Below are 21,621 nucleotides of genomic sequence, written 5' to 3' on the forward strand. Positions count from 1 at the left end.
TTTGATTGGCTTTCTCTTCACAGTCTATGCCATCTTCAAGCAAAAAACAACTTTTCAATGAACCTATATTAGTGTAACTTAGCGTGAGAAAATATATTTCCAAACTCTCCACAATGGGTCAAATATTATCGTTCTGGAACTCAAAGCTTCAAACATCCTTTCGTAAGTGACTATTGGGTATCCCTCTGCAACAGCTCAACTGTAGTACTGCATATATCACAACTGCACTGAAAGGATCGAACTAATTACATGTTTTTGGGCAAACTTCTACAACCGACACACAAACAATGCTCGCCGAGGCGAATGAAACTAATCCAATCTTTTACGGCACTGATAAATTAATTTTAAACGTTTTTTTAATGATTGTAAGAAAATAAACCAACGGAAAAATTATACATAAAATTTACACAGACAAATCGCCTCCCGAAGTCTTCAATCTCAATTTGAATCTTATCTGTTCGTTTTCCGCAGTGCAACGGGTAGGTACGGCTGGTTTTGGGTTACCCTTTGTTGACATATATTAAGTGCATTGGATAGAAGCCTAGCCTGTCAGTACCTATGTCTTAGCTTTTAATAGATATATGCATGTGGATAATGTCTTGTCTAAGGAAACGCTAGGTATCAAGGGGGAGATACGACGGACACCTATCGAACTGATCCGTTTCTCGTTCTATTCACCACCTTAGTTAGCCCACGACATCAGTTCCTTCATATCCGGATCATCATCATCCTCCGCAACAGCTGAAACAGAGAGGAAAGATTAGTTAGTAATAAGTAAATTTTACTAGGGTGGGAATATTTCCAAAAATCTTTCATATTCTAAATTAATAAAGTGAAATATAGTCCCAAAATAACATCCTGTGAAATAATGAAATTTTTTAGTGATTCTTTAGAGAAGGCGCAATAAGCCTAAGTTCATTATCGCGATTTTCGAGAATTCTTTATATTTTGTGTTTTTGTTGACCTTGCTGTTTTAATGATTTTAGAATCCATAATCGATAATGTAAGTTCGTTTACTACTTGGAGATAAGCCTGTTTATATAAAATTTGTCGAGAAATAAAATAAAGAGTGCAGTTATCGTTGAACAACCAATTCTCTAAAATCAATCGCGAAAAATACACATTTTTTCACAAGATGTTTTTGGAAGCAATGATCATTTCCCACTTTGTAAAGTCCCATTGTAATAACTTACCCTTTTTCTTCTCTTTCGCCTTGGCAGGCAGATCGGTTGCTGGCACCTCCGGCAGTTGATCCGTCTCCGGCTGCACACCGAGCAGTTCCTTGTCCAGCTCTTCCTGTTCCAGCTCTTCGAGCTCCTTCTCCAGCTCGTCGTCGTCGATGTCCTGGCCGAAGCCAACCGCCGACGAGACGGCGTTGGAGATTTCGTTGGCAATATCGTTCTGTTCGGCGATGTCGTCCATCATCTCGTGGACATCGTCGATATTCCTGTAGGAAATATAGAAAAGGTCAGTTAGAAAACCTTGAAAGCAAATAGTGATAGGCGATCCAGTCGTACATATCTTTGTGGGCCGCCTTCAGGGCATCTGATGCCTTCTTCATTGTGGTCAGCACGGCTGTGTTTGTATTGGCATTCTCCAAGGCTTCCCGTTGCATTTCAATCGTGGACAAAGTGCCATCGATCTGAGTCAGTTGTTTCTCATATCGCTTCTTTCGTTTGAGTGCCTGAAGTGCAGCTGAAAAGGAAACGAATAATAATTTTATAAATAAATTTTATTAAATGTTCAAAAGTAGTTTTCTGTTCAAAATGCATTTTTTCACTGTACAGTAATGTCCCGATTTTGTCAGCCCCATGCTGCATTTAGGGTTGACAAAATCGGGAAAGAGCTAAAATAGGGAAATTTCGACGGATTTCAAGTTTTACTTTAACTTAAGGACTTAGTTTTATGATTTTGTTAATAGTATATGTACCGTAACAAAAGGTAACATTGATCAGTTTCTTCGATAATTATTAAAAATTTAAAATTTCATGTGGCCATGGTCATAATTAAATTTGTGCACACAAAATTGCCAGTATTAAAACAAATATAGTGATTAAAACAATTATAAATTTAAGGCTGACAAAATCGGGCAAGAAAGGATGTTAAAATCGGGGGCTGACAAAATCGGGTCATTACTGTATTCCGAACTCAAGCATATTGCTTCCAATGTGTGCATTAGGGCAATTCAAATAACTAAAAACTTTGAAAACCCAATCTCTCATATCATTCGTTGAGTCCTTATAAATTAGAGTTTTGTTAAATCTTCTGCCATTTGGATAAGAATTTAAAATTGGACCAGGTGGTTGGTATATCTGAAAATTCACATGAAGAAACTATACACCACCATTTATATCTATACATTTAAGTTTTCGTTCACGTGCTCAGCTGTGCAAACCTCATTTTTTTTTTCATTTTTAACCTAGATTCAGCTTTCAATTTGCCAGATTGATTAGCAGCGAATTACGACTAACTGATACTCGGCTTTTATTTTCCGAAATCTCATCTCATGAAATTTAATTGCCGACTACTCGGCTGTAAAAAAATACGATTAAAATTAGCCGAGATTCGGCATATATATCATAGTGTGTACACTACCCACCAAAAGAATGGAATCGCTTCACACCCTTACACGAATTTAAGAAAACTTCTAAGTGATTAAATATTATAGTCAATTGGTATTTTTTTTTGTTGCAAAACTGTGATCTATTATCATATACAAGTAGCAAAATGGACAAATGTCGACAAAAATCTGTCAAATAATACCTAAAGGACCTCGCCATTCATTCATCGATTAATAATTTCGGCATGAACTCGTTAAGGATCCCGCAAGTAATTCCAAGCGAACGACTGGAATAACTCGTAACAAATCTGCTGAAATCCATACAAATTTTGCCATAGATAGACAAGAATTTCTTTAGAAAATCTTTTAGATCTCCGAAGAAATTTTCCAAAATATATTTTAGTTCGGCTTTTTATGATTGCTGGGAATTTGATACGAATGTCAAGAAAAATAATCGAAGGATCTGTTATAGATTCGATTAAAAAACTTATTAGAAAACCGAAATACACTGTTTACCTTTACAGAACTATTAAGTAACTTGTCTATCTCCTTGCCCGCTTAATAAATACCCTTCCTAATAAATCTTCAAGAATCTCAATGATGTTCCATTCATCCAGAAATTTACGAACAGGGTGTCTACTACCTGGAAAAACCTAGAATTTTCAGGAAATTTCGATAACAATCAGGGAAATTTTTTGATGCCGTAATTCATGGAACAAAGGACAAAGGTTTTTCTCGTCACTCTCAAAACGCACTTTGAGCTATCTAGTGAGGATCTTTTCCGGTATGAAAAGTCTTTATTTTTAAATCAAAATGGTCTCTATCGTCTCTTTTTCCCATATATCTTGCTTGCAGTGAACTCTGGTGCAAAATTCAGGGTGTCCATTCAAAATCAGTTTTTCGATTCCCGGATTTTTCCCGGATGCCCAAAAGATTAAAAAACGGATGCCTAAAAGATCCTGCACCTTGATATCTTTGTTTGTTTTTTTGTTTTATTTCATACTAAATGGTCAAAGTGTAAGCCCTTGATCTAAATTATTTATGTATAATTTTTTAGTAAAATTTCCCTGGGCGTGGAATTATATTTTCCAGCTATACTTGACCAAGTTTTGAAGATAATCAATGAGTGAAAGAGAGTGCGCATCGTACCTTCGTGCTGTGCGTACACGAATTCTCTCTGCTCTTGGAAGTTTTCTTAAAAACTACCTAAAGCAATAAAACAGTACTTTTCAGTGCTACACAAACAGTACTTTTCAGTGCTAAAATTAAAAACGGTACTTTTCAGTGCTACTTAAACAGTACTTTTCAGTACTATTTTTTCTACTATTGATCCCTTTACGATCCTTGTTTGGACCCGTGCCTTCGATTTTTCGTTGGACCCGTTGGCGAAAGCTAACGGTGGTAATCCTTCTTGGACACCGTCTAGGGAAAAAACCTCTCGAAGGTCACGTCTTTCTCGTTTATTAACTAAACATGGTATCAACAACTAACAAAAGGAAGGGTGAATCTCTGAATTCACTACTTCCTTCCAAAAAAGTGGGTTTTAAAACTGTCACTACACGTGGCAAGAATGGAAGAAAGGACGCTTCCCCGGAATGCGAAGTTTCTTCCAAGGGTGAAATGAATAATTGTATTGAAATGAGCAATCAGTTCGATGCTCTAGACAAATTTTCCGAACACCAAATCGAAGCAGCCTCTAGCCCAGGCTCTTTGATTCAAGTGAGGAAGCAAAGAGTGCCGCCTATCGTGGTCAGTTGTTCCGAATTTGGGGGATTTAGGCAGGAGATCTTGAACTCCATTAGGGGAATCAAGGTTTCCTTCCAAATCGCAAAGAAAGGAGACTGTCGCGTTTTGCCGGAAACTCTTAAAGATCGCGAACTTCTTCTCAGATATCTTGAAGAGAAGAAGCACAAATTTTTTACTTATGACGACAAAACTGAACGTTTGTTCAAAGTTGTCTTGAAAGGTCTCTCAAGTGACTATAAGTCACCTGAAGAGATCAAAAATGGAATAAATGATTTACTTGGATTTTCCCCAGTCCAAGTAATGAAAAAGAGAACCCAATCTGGCATTGTTCGGAAAGGGCTTTCTCAAGAATATTATTTAGTTCACTTTAACAAAAAAGAACTAAATAATATTAAAGCTTTAGAAAAAGCTAAACTTATGTTCGATGTCCGTGTGACGTGGGAACATTTCCAGAAACCTGGAGGAAATTACCAGAACCCCACTCAGTGCCGTCGGTGCCAAAAGTGGGGTCATGGTACAAAAAATTGTCGCATGGATGCTAAATGCATGATTTGCGGAGGTTCTTCTCACGCTAAGGACGACTGTCCTGTGAAAGAAGATACCAGAAAGTTCCAATGCGCCAATTGCAAGGGCCCTCACAAAGCTAACTTTTGGGAATGCATGTCACGCAAAAGAGTCGTTGAGGCTCGTGCCAAGCAGATGAAGGATAATATCCGTTACGATAACGGTCGTTTCCGGAATTTGCCTAGTAGAGTATCGAACAATGCTCATTTTTCAGTTAACGATCGCTTGATTAGGAATCATACCCACCAGGAAGATCATAATCATGCTCATTCACAAACAAATTTTAATCCGTCGGGTAGCCGTTCGAATCTTTCAATTTCGAATGTATCTACCCACGGTAAATCCTTTGCCGATATCGTAGCAGGTAATTTGAACTCTTCCCCTGTTCGTTCCATGAGTACCCATTCTACTTGTTTCAAATCAAATGGAAAAAACCCTACCGCCACAGGTAACTCCTACCCCGCTTCTTCGTCTACCGAAAATTCCAATGGGAAATCATCAGATGATATGTCTGCCTCTGATTTTAATTTTCTAACTGAACAATTGAATCTAATGATTGATGCAATGTTCAAAGCCACCACTATGACTGAAGCAGTCCAAGTAGGTGTAAAATTTACAAATCAAATTGTTATTGGATTACGTTTTTCTAATGGATCCAAATAATAATTTAAATATTTTAAATTGGAATGCTCGTTCTCTGAATGGTAAAGAGGACGAGCTGTTTAATTTTCTTACAGCTAATAACGTGCATATAGCAGTTATTACCGAAACTTATTTAAAACCTGGATCCAAACTTAAAAAAGATCCTAACTTTTTTGTTTATCGTAATGATCGACTTGATGGGGCATGTGGGGGAGTTGCAATCATCATTCATAGGCGTATAAAACATCAACTGTTTTCGTCATTTGAAACTAAAGTTTTTGAAACTTTAGGTGTTTCTGTTGAAACACAGTTTGGTAAATATACTTTCATAGCTGCCTATTTGCCTTTTCAATGCTCTGGACAGCAAGTTAATTGGCTTCAAACTGACTTGCGAAAATTGACTCGCAATAAGTCAAAATTTTTTGTCATTGGTGACTTTAATGCCAAACATCGGTCATGGAATAATTCTCAAAGTAATTCCAACGGCAGAATTTTATTTGATGAGTGCTCTTCAGGATATTTCTCAATTCAATACCCTGACAGCCCTACATGTTTTTCCTCTTCTAGAAATCCATCTACGATTGACTTGGTCTTAACCGACTCTAGTCATCTTTGTAGCCAATTAGTTACTCATGCTGATTTTGATTCTGATCATGTCCCTGTTACATTTCAAATATCGCATGAAGCGATTCTCAATCCTATCAGCTCCACTTTCAATTATTTACGAGCCGACTGGAATATATATGAAACGTATGTTGACTCTAATCTTGATGTTAACATTTCTTTAGAAACTAAAATTGATATTGACAATGCTCTTGAAACTTTAACAAATTCCATTGTTGAAGCCAGGAACATTGCAATTCCAAAATGTGAAGTAAAATTTGAATCCGTGATTATAGACGATGATCTTAAACTCTTGATCCGTCTTAAAAACGTGAGGAGAAGGCAATTTCAACGCACTCGTGATCCTGCTATGCAAATTATATGGCAGGATTTGCAGAAAGAAATCAAGAAACGTTTTGCAGATTTAAGAAACAAAAATTTTGAAAATAAAATTTCTCAATTGGACCCCGGCTCTAAGCCCTTTTGGAAATTATCTAAAATCTTGAAAAAACCTCAGAAGCCTATACCGGCATTGAAAGAGGAAAACAAATTATTACTAACTAATTGCGAAAAAGCTCAAAAACTTGCTATGCAGTTTGAAAGTGCGCACAATTTTAATTTAGGACTTACTAGTCCAATTGAAAATGAAGTTACTCAGGAGTTCGAAAATATTCTCAATCAAGAGAACGTTTTCGAAAATGCCTGGGAGACTGATTTGGAAGAAGTGAGAACTATTATTAAAAAATTCAAAAATATGAAAGCTCCTGGCGATGATGGAATTTTCTACATCCTCATCAAGAAACTTCCAGAAAGTAGCTTATCATTTTTAGTTGATATATTTAACAAATGTTTTCAATTAGCATATTTTCCTGACAAATGGAAAAATGCTAAGGTTGTTCCAATTTTAAAACCAGACAAAAATCTTGCTGAAGCTTCTAGCTATCGTCCAATCAGTTTGCTTTCCTCCATCAGTAAACTTTTTGAAAAGGTTATTTTGAACAGAATGATGGCCCACATCAACGAAAATTCAATTTTTGCCAATGAACAGTTCGGATTCCGCCATGGACATTCGACCACTCATCAACTTTTACGTGTAACAAATTTGATTCGTTCCAACAAATCTGAAGGCTACTCTACTGGTCTTGCTCTTCTAGACATAGAAAAAGCATTCGACAGTGTTTGGCATGAAGGTTTGATTGTAAAATTGAAAAATTTTAATTTTCCAACATACATTGTTAGAATAATTCAAAGTTATCTGTCAAATCGTACACTTCAGGTTAATTATCAGAACTCCCGATCTGAAAGACTTCCTGTAAGAGCTGGTGTTCCCCAAGGCAGCATTTTGGGACCAATATTATACAATATTTTCATATCTGACTTACCTGAGTTACCTCAGGGATGTCAAAAATCTTTGTTTGCGGATGACACAGGCCTCTCCGCCAAAGGACGAAGCCTGCGTGTCATCTGTAGTCGATTGCAAAAAAGTTTGGATATTTTTTCTTCATACTTGCAAAAATGGAAGATTTCTCCTAATGCTTCCAAAACTCAACTAATAATATTCCCACATAAACCAAAAGCTCTTTATTTGAAACCTTCAAGTAGACATGTTGTCACGATGAGAGGGGTTCCAATAAATTGGTCAGATGAAGTTAAGTATCTAGGACTCATGCTAGATACGAATTTAACTTTCAAAAATCACATTGAGGGCATTCAAGCCAAATGTAATAAATATGTAAAATGTCTCTATCCCCTTATTAATAGAAAATCAAAACTTTGTCTTAAGAACAAGCTTTTGATATTCAAACAAATTTTCAGGCCAGCCATGTTGTATGCTGTACCAATATGGACTAGCTGTTGTAATACCAGGAAGAAAGCTCTGCAGAGAATTCAAAATAAAATTTTGAAAATGATTCTGAGGCTTCCTCCCTGGTATTGTACCAATGAGTTACATAGGATATCCAATGTTGAAACATTGGAACAAATGTGAAATAAAATAATCAATAATTTCAGGCAAAAATCGTTACAATCTTCTATTGCCACGATTAATGCGTTATATGTTTAGGTTAAGTTAGGTTAAGTATATTAAAAACTTTTTTTTTCTCTTATAAGCAGGTGAAATCAACTCACCTGTAAAAAATCTGAACTGCTACGGCAAATGAAATGTAATATGTTGTTAACAAAATGTTAATAAAATCTTAGATTTGTTTTACCAAATTAGGATGATAGTGTTGTCTAATAACACAGAACACCTAGATATAAGAAATAATGAATGTAATGTTTGGAATGATACTAATAAAGAAATTTAAAAAAAAAAAAAAAAAAAAAAAAAAAAAAAAAAATGAGTGAAAGAACTACCTATTAGGAAAGTCACATACCCTAAGTCCATACATATACAAATGTTAGACACAAAGGGTCATGGCGAGCATTCAGTATGTATGATAATGACTGATTCTTACCTAATAAGGGTACTGGAAGACCACGCGAACAATTTTGAAACAAATTATTTATATACATAATTCTTACGATCCGAAAGGCTCAGCTATGCTGCAAAATCGTTATTTTGAAACTACTCATTAGTAACTGTCATATAACTAACAGAACGCAAGAGTGTGTGTTTCATTTTTGGGACGTATATGATAGTAAAGGCACTTGACTTCCTTCAGACCTAGAGCAGTAGTACGACATAATAGGTTCAACTTTTCATAGATATATTTTTTTAATTTGTTTGTAGGCATTTGACATATAAGATAAGTTTAAATTTCCATAATGACAATGATCATTAAATTAATCAAACTAAACATAATTAATAAAATGACATCACAGTTCAAAATTCTCCTACATTAACGACGACCTATCAATCAACATTCGATAACATCGACCTTTTATTCCTTTATCTTATACTACCTTTGGTCTCAAGTGTCTAACTACAAAAACAAATCGTAAACAGAAAAATACAGAAATCCATACAAAATCTCCTTGGAAGCACTTATTAGGCTTCGTTATAAATCAATAACTAGTCAAACTATTCCAAAAAAAAACTTCACCAAGAATCGGTGTTATCAATAACCTCAGTAATCCGCGAACGGAATTCTTAAGTAATCCGTCTGCTTTTGTAAATCTCTCAAGAAATTTTCCATATATTTTTTGACTCAGCTTTTTGCCAACCTTTAAACATGTACTAAGAATTTTATGGCTGATACATAAATATATTCTAGAATGATCTTAAAATCTCATTAGTATCAATCTAGTCATAATCTTATCAGTGCCAAAAAGAACTTACAAGAAATTGGTCAGTTATTTGCACGATTCCCGTGAGGATTCTAGCAAAAATCACATTAAAAGTTTGTCCTGAATCTAAATGGAAATCTAACAAGCATATTACCAAGAACCTTGCCAGGAATCTTTATATCCCCTTATAGGAGCTTTTCAAGGATCTTTATCGTTGACTACCCAACTAACAATTCAAAGCCACAAACAAGCATGCATGTTTAATTATTGTTCAATAATGGTAATGGCAGCTGAATAAAAATTTTGCTCTATAACGAGCTGAAAAGGTGCTTTTTTAACACAAACTGAGGTCAATGTTCAACGTTATGCATTAGAATGAACAAAAGTTGAATCGCCACTTATTAAACGTTTCCAAAGATTCTCATTCGACTAGTCAATATTGTTTTACTAATGAGCTGAACAAGACATGTTTCCTCCAATTAAACAGCCAATATTCCACTAAACAAATGTATATGTATAAAAGGATATTCAGAAGACTAACTAACGTTTTACTTGCGTCGCACTTCAGCTACTTGCACATGTTTAACAAAAGTACGAATAAGAGCTGAATAAGCATCTTATAAAATCCTTATTCAGCTTCAGTATATAATAAGAACAGTTGATCCAATAGAGGCCAAAATGACGATTAACAAACACATTGTTCAGCAATAAATAAGCCTTGTAAAAGCGATCACACTATAGCTAAATTTCATAAAATGGACAAAATATCCGAAATTCGTGTTGAGTTCCGAATGCATTTCGAAGCTTATAACTTATGCTTTCTCAAAACTTTTTTAAAAACTGAATATAAACATGGTCAACCTCCAGAAATGTAGGATTATTTTGGAACACAAAAACAAACATTTGAGCTAAGTATCCCTAGTAGTAGCGAAGTACTGACAAACAAAGCGTGATATTGACTTGATTGACATAAAAGATCTGAAGGCAACATCAAAATTTTGTTTGTTGTTTTTGTACGTAGTTAATTTTAGATATCATTTCCAGATCTTTTATATATTATATCTATCCAGTTAATATCACTTTTAGCGATCCATATTATAATTTGCTATTGCTAAGCTTTTTTAGCCTGCTCGAGATGTTGTTCCGTACAAGAAAAGTGGAATTTTTTTTGACAGAATTGATTACATAAATTTCTATAGCGAGTTACATTTGAAATGACATTTCTTCACAACTGAATAGTGAGATCTAAAAAAATGATTTACTTGGCCATTACTGAAAAAAATCCCACGCGTCAAGATATTCGAACATTTTTCTATTAGACGCATAGTCCTCAGAACACTTCAAATGATTTAAATATATTCATACAGAGGACTATTTTTTTAATGCATAATAGGTTTATGAAAAATACAAATGAATAATATAATTAATTAATACAAATATAATTTATAAAATAAATAAATGTCAATTTAAGTTAATGAATCATTCAAATTGAAGTTTTGAACAAACTAAAACTTATAATGAAATTAGATTAAGGTGAAGATGCATCGAAACCAAACCTTAAATTTTCAAGAACACAAATCTAGAGAACTAAACATCCGTTCAAACTGAAAACTTAATCGATTGGTCACCACCAGTGTGTGACCAATCGATTAGGTTTTCAGCTCGAACCGCTGCGCTGCCTGGTTCTCTAGATTTGTGCTCTTGAAAATTTGAGGTTTGGCTTCGATGCATATTCACCTTAATCATTTCAGACTGATTTCACTTTGTGTAAATAAACATTATTTTTGACCATCATTGACATTAATTTTCTCACTGTGCGCTAAAAATAGCCGACTGAACTCAGCTTGGATCAGCACTAAACAGCAGCTGAATAATACGCTTGTTCAGTTGTTGATTAGCGTACCATGTGTTGATTAGACGATGTCGAATAGAAGCTCAAACATGATCAATATTCAGCTATGAGAGGTTTATATTTTGCACTGGACGTTTTGTTCTTCAGTTCTAGGATGGCGCAGATGGCAAGGCATACCACTGACGATTGGAAGGTCTCGAGTTCGAATCCAGTATCCAGGCGATTTTTAAATATGGTTGTTATATCATGATAATTGTGTACACTACATTTGAAGCGCCAAGAAAAATATTTTTTGTTTTTTTATTTGTTTTTAATTATTTTTGGACCAGTCATATAAAAGCTGAACCAAATGCTTGTAAAACGTTTCAAAAGCTGAGAAATAAAGTTGGAATTCAACGACATGCTTTAAAGTTTCTCCAAATTTGTGTGAACAACGCTTGAACAAAGGTTGGCCATGAAAATTATTAAAAGGTTATTAAACATGATGCTGAATAAAACTGCCATAAGGCTGATACAAATATTAATTTTCTTTTATGTCCGAGATCACTTGGAAGGTACGAGGGGGGGGGATAAAAATAAATAAGGAACAAAAAAAATAAAAATGAAAAAAAGTTTTTTGTTCGAATATTTATTTTTAACGATTGTTGTAAAACTTTTTTCAATCGTCATCTGGATCATTATTTTACCTGGTTTTTACTCTAAAAATTAAAAAAACCTAACTGATGTCAAAAAAAATGATGAATCTTTTTTTTCTCCCCTTCAAAATTTTTGAATTTTTGAAGGGGGGGGTGACATAAAAGAAAATTAATATTTGTATCAGCCTAATGGTGTTTGTTAAATGAGTGAATGTTAGTTGGGTATCTCTATAACAACTCACCAAAAGATAGTCATGATGCGAAGTACGAGTTGACAAAAAGTTGTGCACCTCCTGAAAAACTTATAGTGCTTGAAATGGGAGCAACCCAGTATTCTAATGTTTGAAATATATGATTTCCAGGTGTATTCTTCCAATTCCCGGGTATTTCCCGTATTTTTCCCGGTTATTTGTAATTCCCGGGTTTTTCCCGGATTTCCCGGATGGATGGACACCCTGAAAATAATGCTGGCTCCAGTGAAAGCCACGAGGCTTTTCAACTAATTCTTCAAAAATTCCATCTCAGATTTCTCGAGGAAAAGCTTCAGGTATTATCCTAGTGATTTCTCCAGAGATTTCATCTGGAATGCTTTCAGGAGTCCAGAATTCGCTCCAGGAAATTTTCGAGCACTTCAACGTTACTATCTCCAGTAATTTGCTCAGGGATTACCTTGATTTTTTTACAAACACTATCTTAGGACTTCCTCCAGATTTTTTACCACTAATCTATCATCCGAATTTTCCAGTTGTTACTCTAGGAGATCTTCCAATGATTCTTACTGCGAAGCTTTGCAGTTTTTGAAAAAAAAACAACTGTTCAGGGATTTTTTTTTTTTTTTCAAGAAACCCGACAAGAATTTCATTTATTTCATTCACGGTAACTTCAAAGAATTCGTCGAATTCGACCCTGTGATTCATCATTGAGTTCCTTAATCCTCTAATACCCAAATTTTTATTTCCGATCTAAATATAATTTTCAGTTACGTAAAATCGTTCTAAACACGTTTTGGGCAATGATTTATTGTTATTCGCAAATCTATGGATTTTGGTTTTTGATTTTTATAAATTTTATTTTTGAACATTCCTATCTTTTTTCATTTTTTCTTGAAGCCTCTTCTAGTTACTGATTTTTAGCAATAATAAAAAAATATTTTTACGGTGCTTTCGAAAATATTTAATTTTTAATGTTGTTCTGTTTATTTTTTATTTTTCGTGTAAATAACGGAAAAACAAAAAATTTGAAATTATTTTAATACCACCAAGCTCTTCTTCTGTGACAGGTTGATCGTAAAAAAATATAAAAGTTACGATTTTTTATATTACACCTTAAATGAACCCCATGCATTTGTAGATTATATAAAAATATAATTTTTCAAACAATTTTCAAAAATACAAAAATAAATCAAAAAGACATAAACAATCGCTTTGATTTCCGAGTTACGAAAAATTCCAAAGTGTACCCCGTCTAATGGCGATCAGAGGACTGATTTTCTAAGAATTTTTACAGAATACAATCAAAGAATTACAATTGCAGTTTTTGCCACACTTTTCCAAAAAAAATCCTACACATTTTTCAAGGGATTCAGTCCGATGTTTTTCAGAAAATGCTGCAGGATATTAGCCAGAATTTTGATTATTTTTTTCAATCACCCTTACAATTTAACTTACTCTTCTAAAACTTCCTTTGACTTTTCATAATTTTTTTTTCAAGATTCATTGACATTTCTATGTAAAAATTCCTAAAAAAATACTTGGTTAAACCATAATAGAGTTATTTGAGAAATCTTAAAGAATTACTGTGGGAATTCATAAAGAAATCCCTGAGTAATTCTTGGAGATATCCTTAGAGAGATTCCTAGTCAATGTCTTAATGAAATTCCGAAGGAGAATTTTTAGGAAATCCCTGGAGGCATCTTTGGAGAAACTGTCTTCGAGGATGTCCTAGATAGATAGAATCCCGGACTATTTAGGTCTTTCTTGAAAAATATGTGAAAGCATATAAAAAGAAATTCCTGGTGATATCTGAGTTTATTTCTGTGGTTATATTTGTCAAAAACAGGTTGTATTCTTGAGATATGCAAAACAAAATTCTTTTATCGATTCCTTAGAAAAATTCTCGACGGGTTCCTATGAGAAATAATAATTAGACAAACTCTTGAAAAAGATCAGCTAGCCTCGGGTTGCAAATCTCTAAACTAAAGAAATCTATCAATTTTTAATAACCTGAGGAGAGTAATATCTGAATCTTTGGCCAAATACCTGAAATAATTTTTTAATTATTTGTCGTAATGTCTCGAGGATTTTAAAAATTAGAAATCTTTGGTCTGATTTCAGAGAAATTTCCATTTTCTACAAATGCAAACAATTCAAGCACTAGAGGACCAGATTTTGTCAGCCCCTCTTTAAAACCGTTCTTCTACTCCCATTTAAAACGTAAACAAGTTATCATAATTCTTTCTGCCTTATGTTGTGCATATTTGACATGTGCATACACACTAAGCTCTTACGGTGAATTTCACCGTAATCTCAACAGCTGAACAGTTCGGTGAAATAAAACACCGTAACTTCGTCGTAATTTAACGGATTCCGGTGATTTTTTACCGAATACTGTAAAAATTTACCGTACTCCGTTAATTTATTTTACCGAACTGTTCAGTTGTTGAAATTTTACAGGAATCCGTAAAATAATTTAAGTGTGTACTTTGACATGAGTTGATGAAAAATCGATTACGAAACTATTAGAACAAAAAGTTCCCCGCAGAAAGAGGCTGACAAAATCGGGTCAGTACTGTACAATGCAAATACAAAATTTGTTATACACGTCGGACTCGATTATGCAAGTGTTTGATTAACCTGAGTCTCGATTATCCGGACTGAATTAATCATCCAGGGATTCAAAAGTTTTATGGATTATTTGTGTTTACTTATATGGGAATGTATCTATTCAACTTTGTAGCAATTTAGTATTGTAACATTAACCAACCAGACATATTTTGAATAACTTGTTTTTTTTTTGCAGTTCATATGTTTACAATTATATGAGTTCAATTTAGAAAACAGCGGTGAACGTAAATTATATTGTACAATATTGTCACGAACATTAGTCATTAAACGGCCCACAGGGCGTTGAATTTATGGAGATGCGGGACATAAATAAAAATTGGAAGATCAAGCCATTTGCGTGCACCTTGGTATGCTTAGCTTAGCTTAGCTTAGACTGACTACACATATCAATGGTTGCTATTCCGTGATTGACCGAAGTCAGTGAAAATGCACAAAGAATCAACTAGAAGTTCGGCTGGGATTGGCCATAATCTTCTTCAGTGTGCATAATTCAGTGCCTCTGTTTATACAGGGTCAATAACGGCGCCGGCCACGTCCTTGCAGTCAGGTGGGATTGGGGGAAGGAATGTTAGTGTGTAACCTTTGCTTTTTGGAGACCGTGTTTGCCTCTGCATCTCCACAAAGGTTACTGGGAGGGATGTTTGTTAATGGGGAGGATCGTTGGGTCATAGGATTCACTTTGATAAGCGATTAGACCATAATAAACAATGATTTGTGAGATATATACATGCTTATACGTAAATATAATATTTTCATTTGATATGAACAATTTCTATGTAGAGGAAAATTATGCCGACACTTGAGGTGACGAACCATTCAAAGTTTGTTGAACAAATACCTAAATGTAACATTCCTACAGCTGTCAGGACGAAAGCATGTGTTATTATATTTTACTCATTTGAAAAGAAACAAAAAACTCGATTGGTTGGGACATCATAGAACACTCTTATTCTTATGCCGACACTTACAGTGGCGAACCATCCAAAGTTTGTTGAATAAAGTGAACCTTTCGCAAGTCTACACTTGTAGTGTCGAACCATTCAAAGTTTTTTTAATTACAAAAATAAAGGTATATAAGAGGTGTTCTGAAAAAAAATGTTAAACATAAATAAATCATGAATCAGAGTTTGTGTCGACACTCACAGTGACGAACCATCCATAGTTTGTTGAAAAATCATATTTACATCCCACCATTGTAACGATTGAATGTGCAGTCATACATATTTTATAGATTAGAAATAGTAGCATGAAACGAGCTCACCAATTGATCCGTTATCCTTGACTGAGCAGCCACAATCCACTTTCGGCTTCACTCGTTTGCTCGGCTATAAAAAAGCACTCAGGAAAAAAAAAATAAGCGCGCGACCCAAAAAGAATAAAAAAAAAACTGTTCGGGCTTTCTTGACGCACTGCCCAGGAGCAAGCGTCAAGGTCGAAGGATCAAACAGAACTAACCGATCGCGGCACTTTTTCAGTTACTCCAACCGAACTCACCGATCACGCCACTTTTTCACTTACGAGACCGACGCGCGACATGTTTGATCCTGCCCTCGTCGCTCGCCCCGGCAAAAGCAAGTGTCAAGGTCGAAAGATCAAACAGAACTAACCGATCGCGGCACTTTTTTACTTTCTTCAACTGAACTCATCGATCACGCCACTTTTTCACTTACGAGACCGACGCGCGACATGTTTGATCCTGCCCTCGTCGCTCGCCCCGGCAAAAGCAAGTGTCAAGGTCGAAAGATCAAACAGAACTTCCGAAAACAAGCATATAACAATGCTAGAAAAATCTGTCACCAATCACCTGGCAACACCGTCATCCCTTGCAAACATAAACCATACCGATGCAGAACAAAAATATGCGATAAATCCAATAAAAAACATAGAAATTCCGTTGCCTTTCATTAAATTGTAATATTTTCTTTTTATATGTACTATTGAACAGTTGATTTTGATTTCCAATACTCGTCAATCTATCAAATTTTCCATGTGTTTACATAAAAATATGCTTAACACTAATGTTATATATTTTGTTTGTTTGTTTTGAAAATATACATGGAAAGGCCACCATTTGCGTGCACCTTGGTATGGAAGAGAAAGTTGTTTCTGGTCAAAAGAGCTACAATTTGCATAATTGACATATGGTCGGTGTTCAGACAGACCGGACCAAGTGTTTTTCAAAGGTTTCAGGAATACATACCTCAAGCATTCAAAATGCCAAAATGTTTGTATTATTTTCTGTGATAATGAAACCTATTTATTTGATATCAAAATTTCAGCGAAAAAATCAGAACTGATGAAGTTCTTAACGTATCTTTAGAAAGTCAAAACATCATTTGGTCCGGGCTGTCTGAACACCGACCATATGATATACGTATAATCGCAAAACTGTCCCATGCGCCAATTTCATAATTTTTAAAGAAAAACCCTACAATCTGTACTTTTATTGCTCATAAGGATGTAAGACGTTATTTGCAAATATGTCCCTTGTTATTCGTAGCGGCAAAAGTGACTTATATGACTTTATGCAAAAAAAAATAGCATTTTTTAATTTTACAGTTTTTAATATAAAATTTGAATAAAATTTTGAAAAATTCATTTTAAATAGATTGTTTTAAGCATAAACTTGCTTTGGTGTAATGTCTGGTTGAGCCAAGATCACATAGTTTTGCACGATTTTCGGATTTTTAAACATAAACAATTTTAATTCGGGAGTATATCGAAAATAGTCAGAAATCTCGAAGAGTTGCATGTAGAGATGTACCGAATTATCGGCCGAATACTAAATAATTGAAACATAATTATTCGGCCAAACAAATATTGGGCCCAATAATGACTTAATATCCGGACAAAAAAAAACCTTACAATTCGGCCGAATAACACCCATGAGTTTTCCTAGAAATCCTTATTGATGAATAGTGAATTGGAAACTTACACTAGTTTTATTACGCTTTGAGATTTTTGTAATAAAATATCCCACAATTTATTTTTCAACAATTTCTCAAATAAATTAACTCATTACGCGTGGTAAAAATGGACAAATTATGGGTGAAATTGTGAAAAAAAATCCACGTGCTCGGCTCGGCCATAATTTGTCCATCTTTACCACGCGTAATGAGTGAATAAATGTAATAACCATGCGGATTGGATTACCGAACAGCTTAATATAAGCGTCAATTTAATTTCTCAAATTTCTGTATAACTGTATTGGAAGAAAGCTTGAACCAATCTGTGAAGAAAGAAGATTTGTCCAAGCGTTCCTTTGAGCTTTTCAGATATTCTTGGAATAATGTGAATGAAGAGAAATCTCAAAGAATTGCTGGAATAATCCCTAAAGCAATCTTAGGAGGAATCGCTGCGGTAAAACTGAGTAAAAATTGTGGGATAAAATCTGCCAAGCGTTTCTAATACTAGTGGTTACAAGGCTCAAAATCATCTAATTTGACCTGTTTGAATATCGACTAATTGGTTCAGAAAAATATGCATCGCTAACATAGCTTGCAAAAATTCATCACGTTTCAGAAACATGCATAATCTTAAATTTGTGTCTCAAAATTCTTGAATGCAAGGTGGTATTATTCAAAAATAAATGGTGAATCTGCATTAAATGAATATGTAGTTTATTGTCGAAATTATTAACTAAACATAGACTTCGTCAGCTAACTATATTGAAAAATTGGCTGACATAAAGAGCAATGCACTGCTAAAAAGTGTTTACGTTATCTCTCTAAGGTCCCTAATCTTTAAGCATTGGCATGAGTCATCCATCCTAGACGCTGATTTTGCACAATCAGTTCATTAATAAACAAAAGTGCGAACTTTTGCTACTCAACCCCCCTGTAAAAAAAACTTTCCCCATCACTCACCTCTCTTGTTTTTGGTTCCGTTCTTTCGCGCAGTGTCCAATTCAACTTCGATCTTTTTTTCCAGGAATTCCTGCTTTTTGGTCAGCATATTCTCGATGTCCCTCAGCTTCTGGATGGCCTCACTTGGCGTTGGCGCCGGTTCGCCTTTCTTTCCGGAAAATAGCTTCCCGAAGAAACTCATCCTGATGTGCGTTTCTTCTTCTGTCCTATGGGATCAACAAAAACCAAACGAGGAACTGCTGTTCAAGGACTTTCTGTTCGGGGGAGAAGCGAAATCTGATTAGCGAAATTCAATCATAAACAAAGTGTCATTTCACAGAATAATTATTATCGCCTTCGAATCGCACGATTAATGCTCAACAGTACTCACCTTCGGTCAAAGAACAATAATTATTTTACCAAGTGCAGTCTGCTCGGAACCGTGACGGAACAACCACTTTTCACAAGAATTTCGCAGTTTGTTTCCAGACGAAAAACTTTTGGTTTCCTTTTTCACTAAATCTTGCACGGATGCGTCACTTCGTCGAGCAAAACAGCAGCTTTTCGATCAGCGCCAGCAGGTGACAGATGTTATTCGTCGACAATCGATGAAAGGATGACGTTTCGAAGGTTTGTGTCCATGCTTCGGGCGGCTGATTAATGGAAACACCAGCGTTGCCAACCTTACAGATTTGTCTGGAATATTCCAGATTTTTGAGGCCTCGCTTTACAAAAATCTGGAAGATCCAGATAAAATTTGTAATGAATTTGTAAGGTTTTGTAAATAATTTGTAAGGCTCTCCTGTCAAATTTTCAAAATCTTAATGGTTTTGGAAAAATTTACGTGGCATCCCTGGGGTGCACGGAGAAACAAGAGTCTCGCGTTCAGTATGGACCTATGCACGGGTTCATTACTTGACGTTTTAGCGGTGCCGTGTTATTTATGTGACCATGGAAACCAGTGAATTCGGCACCGCTATAACGTCAAAATAGTGAACTCGTGCATCGGTCCATTATAAGGGCCCATAAGCCTTTTCACATGACGTTTCAAATCAGCTGATCCGGAAGCTCTTTGACAGTTCTTCTATGAAAATGACAGGCCCGTGTTAGCACCGGTCCTCCACCGATGTAAACAAATGCATAGACGGACCTGTCACATGAAAAGGCCTATTCGCAAATTTCATAACGCTGTAGGGGGTGGGTGGGTGTCCTAGTGTTGTTACAGCTCATACAAAATTCGAAAAACATTCATACAAAATGCGTTACGAGGGGGTGGGTGGGTATCGAAAATGACCATTTTCGGCGTTATGAAATTTGTGAATATACCCTAAGGCAATGATCGATTTATTTAAAATATATTATGCATCCGGTAGAAATCAAGACCAACACTTATTTAAAACTATTGTTTTCTCGGGCCCTGAGCGTCGCAACTAATATTTGAATAGTGCGCTGCTGAGACGAGACTCGCGAAGACGGTCTTCTTTTTTTGTGATTGCTGAGTTTTTTTCTTATTCCACTTTGTGTTTATACTAATTATGCGCAAGCCGTTCAAATCCTCACATGAACCTCTCAGCAAAAAATGATTGAGTTTGCATCACATCGAATCATAAATAGCCGTATGAGTGAAATTTCATGCCAGCAAACGTAGCAGACATTAGAAATAATTAATCTTCTGCTTAGATTTATCAGCAACTTTGGAAAAAAACTGCTCCGCTGACTGAGGTTTTCAATAACAATTTACTTTGAACTCAATACTTTTCACTTTTTCAGCCATAAAAACGGTGGGCTGCATTTGACGTTTCGTGAGAGGGGAATCTGGGCTGCATATGACGTTGATATTTTTCCTCTTCGCGAGTCTCTCTCAGGTGCGCTGTGTTCATAAAATTGTAAGAATGCAGCGCTGCCGTTATTCGCATAATTGTCCCATGTTCCAAAATATGCATTCGAGAAAAACGCGTTTAAAGATTTTAACATATTTAGGCCTCGTATTGACCAGGTGCGTGGTAAATTAAATTAAAATCTTTACAATAGTATAAAGAATAGCGTGTTTATTAAAGTGAAGAGTTTGTATTAGGGTATATTCACAAATTTCATAACGCCGAAAATGGTCATTTTCGATACCCACCCACCCCCTCGTAACGCATTTTGTATGAATGTTTTTCGAATTTTGTATGAGCTGTAACAACACTAGGACACCCACCCACCCCCTACAGCGTTATGAAATTTGCGAATGGGCCCTTATGGAAATAAAGTAAATTTACCTACGAAATTCAAAGTGGGACTGTTATGCCTAGAAATACGAGGTTTTTGGTGAATTTCTACGCATAACAGTCCCACTGACTGATAGTAGTGATCAATTATGTGCTAAGTATACTGCTGTAGATGACCGTTCTAACGTATAGAATGTATCGAATGTAGAGGAAGTATATCCTCAAGACTATGTTAAGGCACCTAATGAAGGCTCAAGGGGCATGTGCCAAACGGACCCAAGTAACACAGCTAGTTGTATATGAGTAAATAATTCAAGTTTTTAACATATTCTGTTGTATTCTTCTAGTAGTATTTACTTTAACACTTGTATAGCTAAAACAGCGCAAAAAATGGCGGCTTATATAACATCTTATAGATCTGACAACTAGTTAAAATCACATGCAATCGACGATTTATAAACAAACCCCCAACATAATAAAGATGTAAATTTAAGTTGCGGTGATCATTTGTTCTAATTATGTTATTTTTCAGTACTAAACACTCACAAATCAAGAGTATAGAGCGACATAGTTCATTTGTTGAAATTGAGATATTTGAAAGTGTAAATAACGTATATATGATACAAGATTGTTATTTTTAATACTGGTAAATGTTTTGGTTGTTGTGACATTATTTGTAAGCTATATAACTTGAAAAACACATTTGTATAACACACTATCTAATTAGAATGTCCAACGTCAAGATATATACAAAACGAATGAACTTACAGCAAAATCAAAACAAATTTTTCGTCATAATAAACATGGCTACTCCAACCTGAAAAACATTTTTCAAGTTATCATATCTATGATTGTTTTTTATCACTGAAATGAAGATTAATGAAAGTGGATTA

At 35.2% G+C, this 21,621-nt stretch overlaps 1 protein-coding gene across 2 annotated transcripts; it reads right to left on the bottom strand.

Moving 5' to 3' along the window:
• Window positions 1-46: 46 nt before the first annotated feature.
• LOC5571825 (charged multivesicular body protein 4b) lies at window positions 47-19,079 on the bottom strand. Of its 2 annotated transcripts, none has more exons than XM_001659907.2 (5): window positions 18,910-19,079; window positions 18,540-18,793; window positions 1,518-1,695; window positions 1,194-1,447; window positions 47-741 (listed from the first exon to the last, which is right to left on the bottom strand). In XM_001659907.2, the coding sequence occupies exons 2-5, from the start codon at window positions 18,718-18,720 to the stop codon at window positions 683-685; spliced, it is 672 nt and encodes a 223-aa protein (XP_001659957.1). In that variant the 5' UTR covers window positions 18,721-18,793; window positions 18,910-19,079; the 3' UTR covers window positions 47-682. The 2 variants fall into 2 exon arrangements, with proteins under 2 accessions (XP_001659957.1, XP_021697144.1); XM_021841452.1 differs by having other exon boundaries at window positions 18,540-18,815.
• Window positions 19,080-21,621: the final 2,542 nt, after the last annotated feature.

Source organism: Aedes aegypti, chromosome 2, assembly GCF_002204515.2.
Source record: "Aedes aegypti strain LVP_AGWG chromosome 2, AaegL5.0 Primary Assembly, whole genome shotgun sequence".
Taxonomy (NCBI): domain Eukaryota; kingdom Metazoa; phylum Arthropoda; class Insecta; order Diptera; family Culicidae; genus Aedes; species Aedes aegypti.

Excerpts from the sequence above, each read along its gene's own strand:
- LOC5571825 (XM_001659907.2), bottom strand. The coding sequence starts at position 18,720 with ATGAGTTTCTTCGGGAAGCTATTTTCCGGAAAGAAAGGCGAACCGGCG. Across the intron at positions 1,448-1,517 it reads AAGGCGGCCCACAAAGATAT|GAATATCGACGATGTCCACG; the intron begins GTACGACTGGAT and ends TATTTCCTACAG. Across the intron at positions 742-1,193 it reads GGCGAAAGAGAAGAAAAAGG|CTGTTGCGGAGGATGATGAT; the intron begins GTAAGTTATTAC and ends TCTCTGTTTCAG.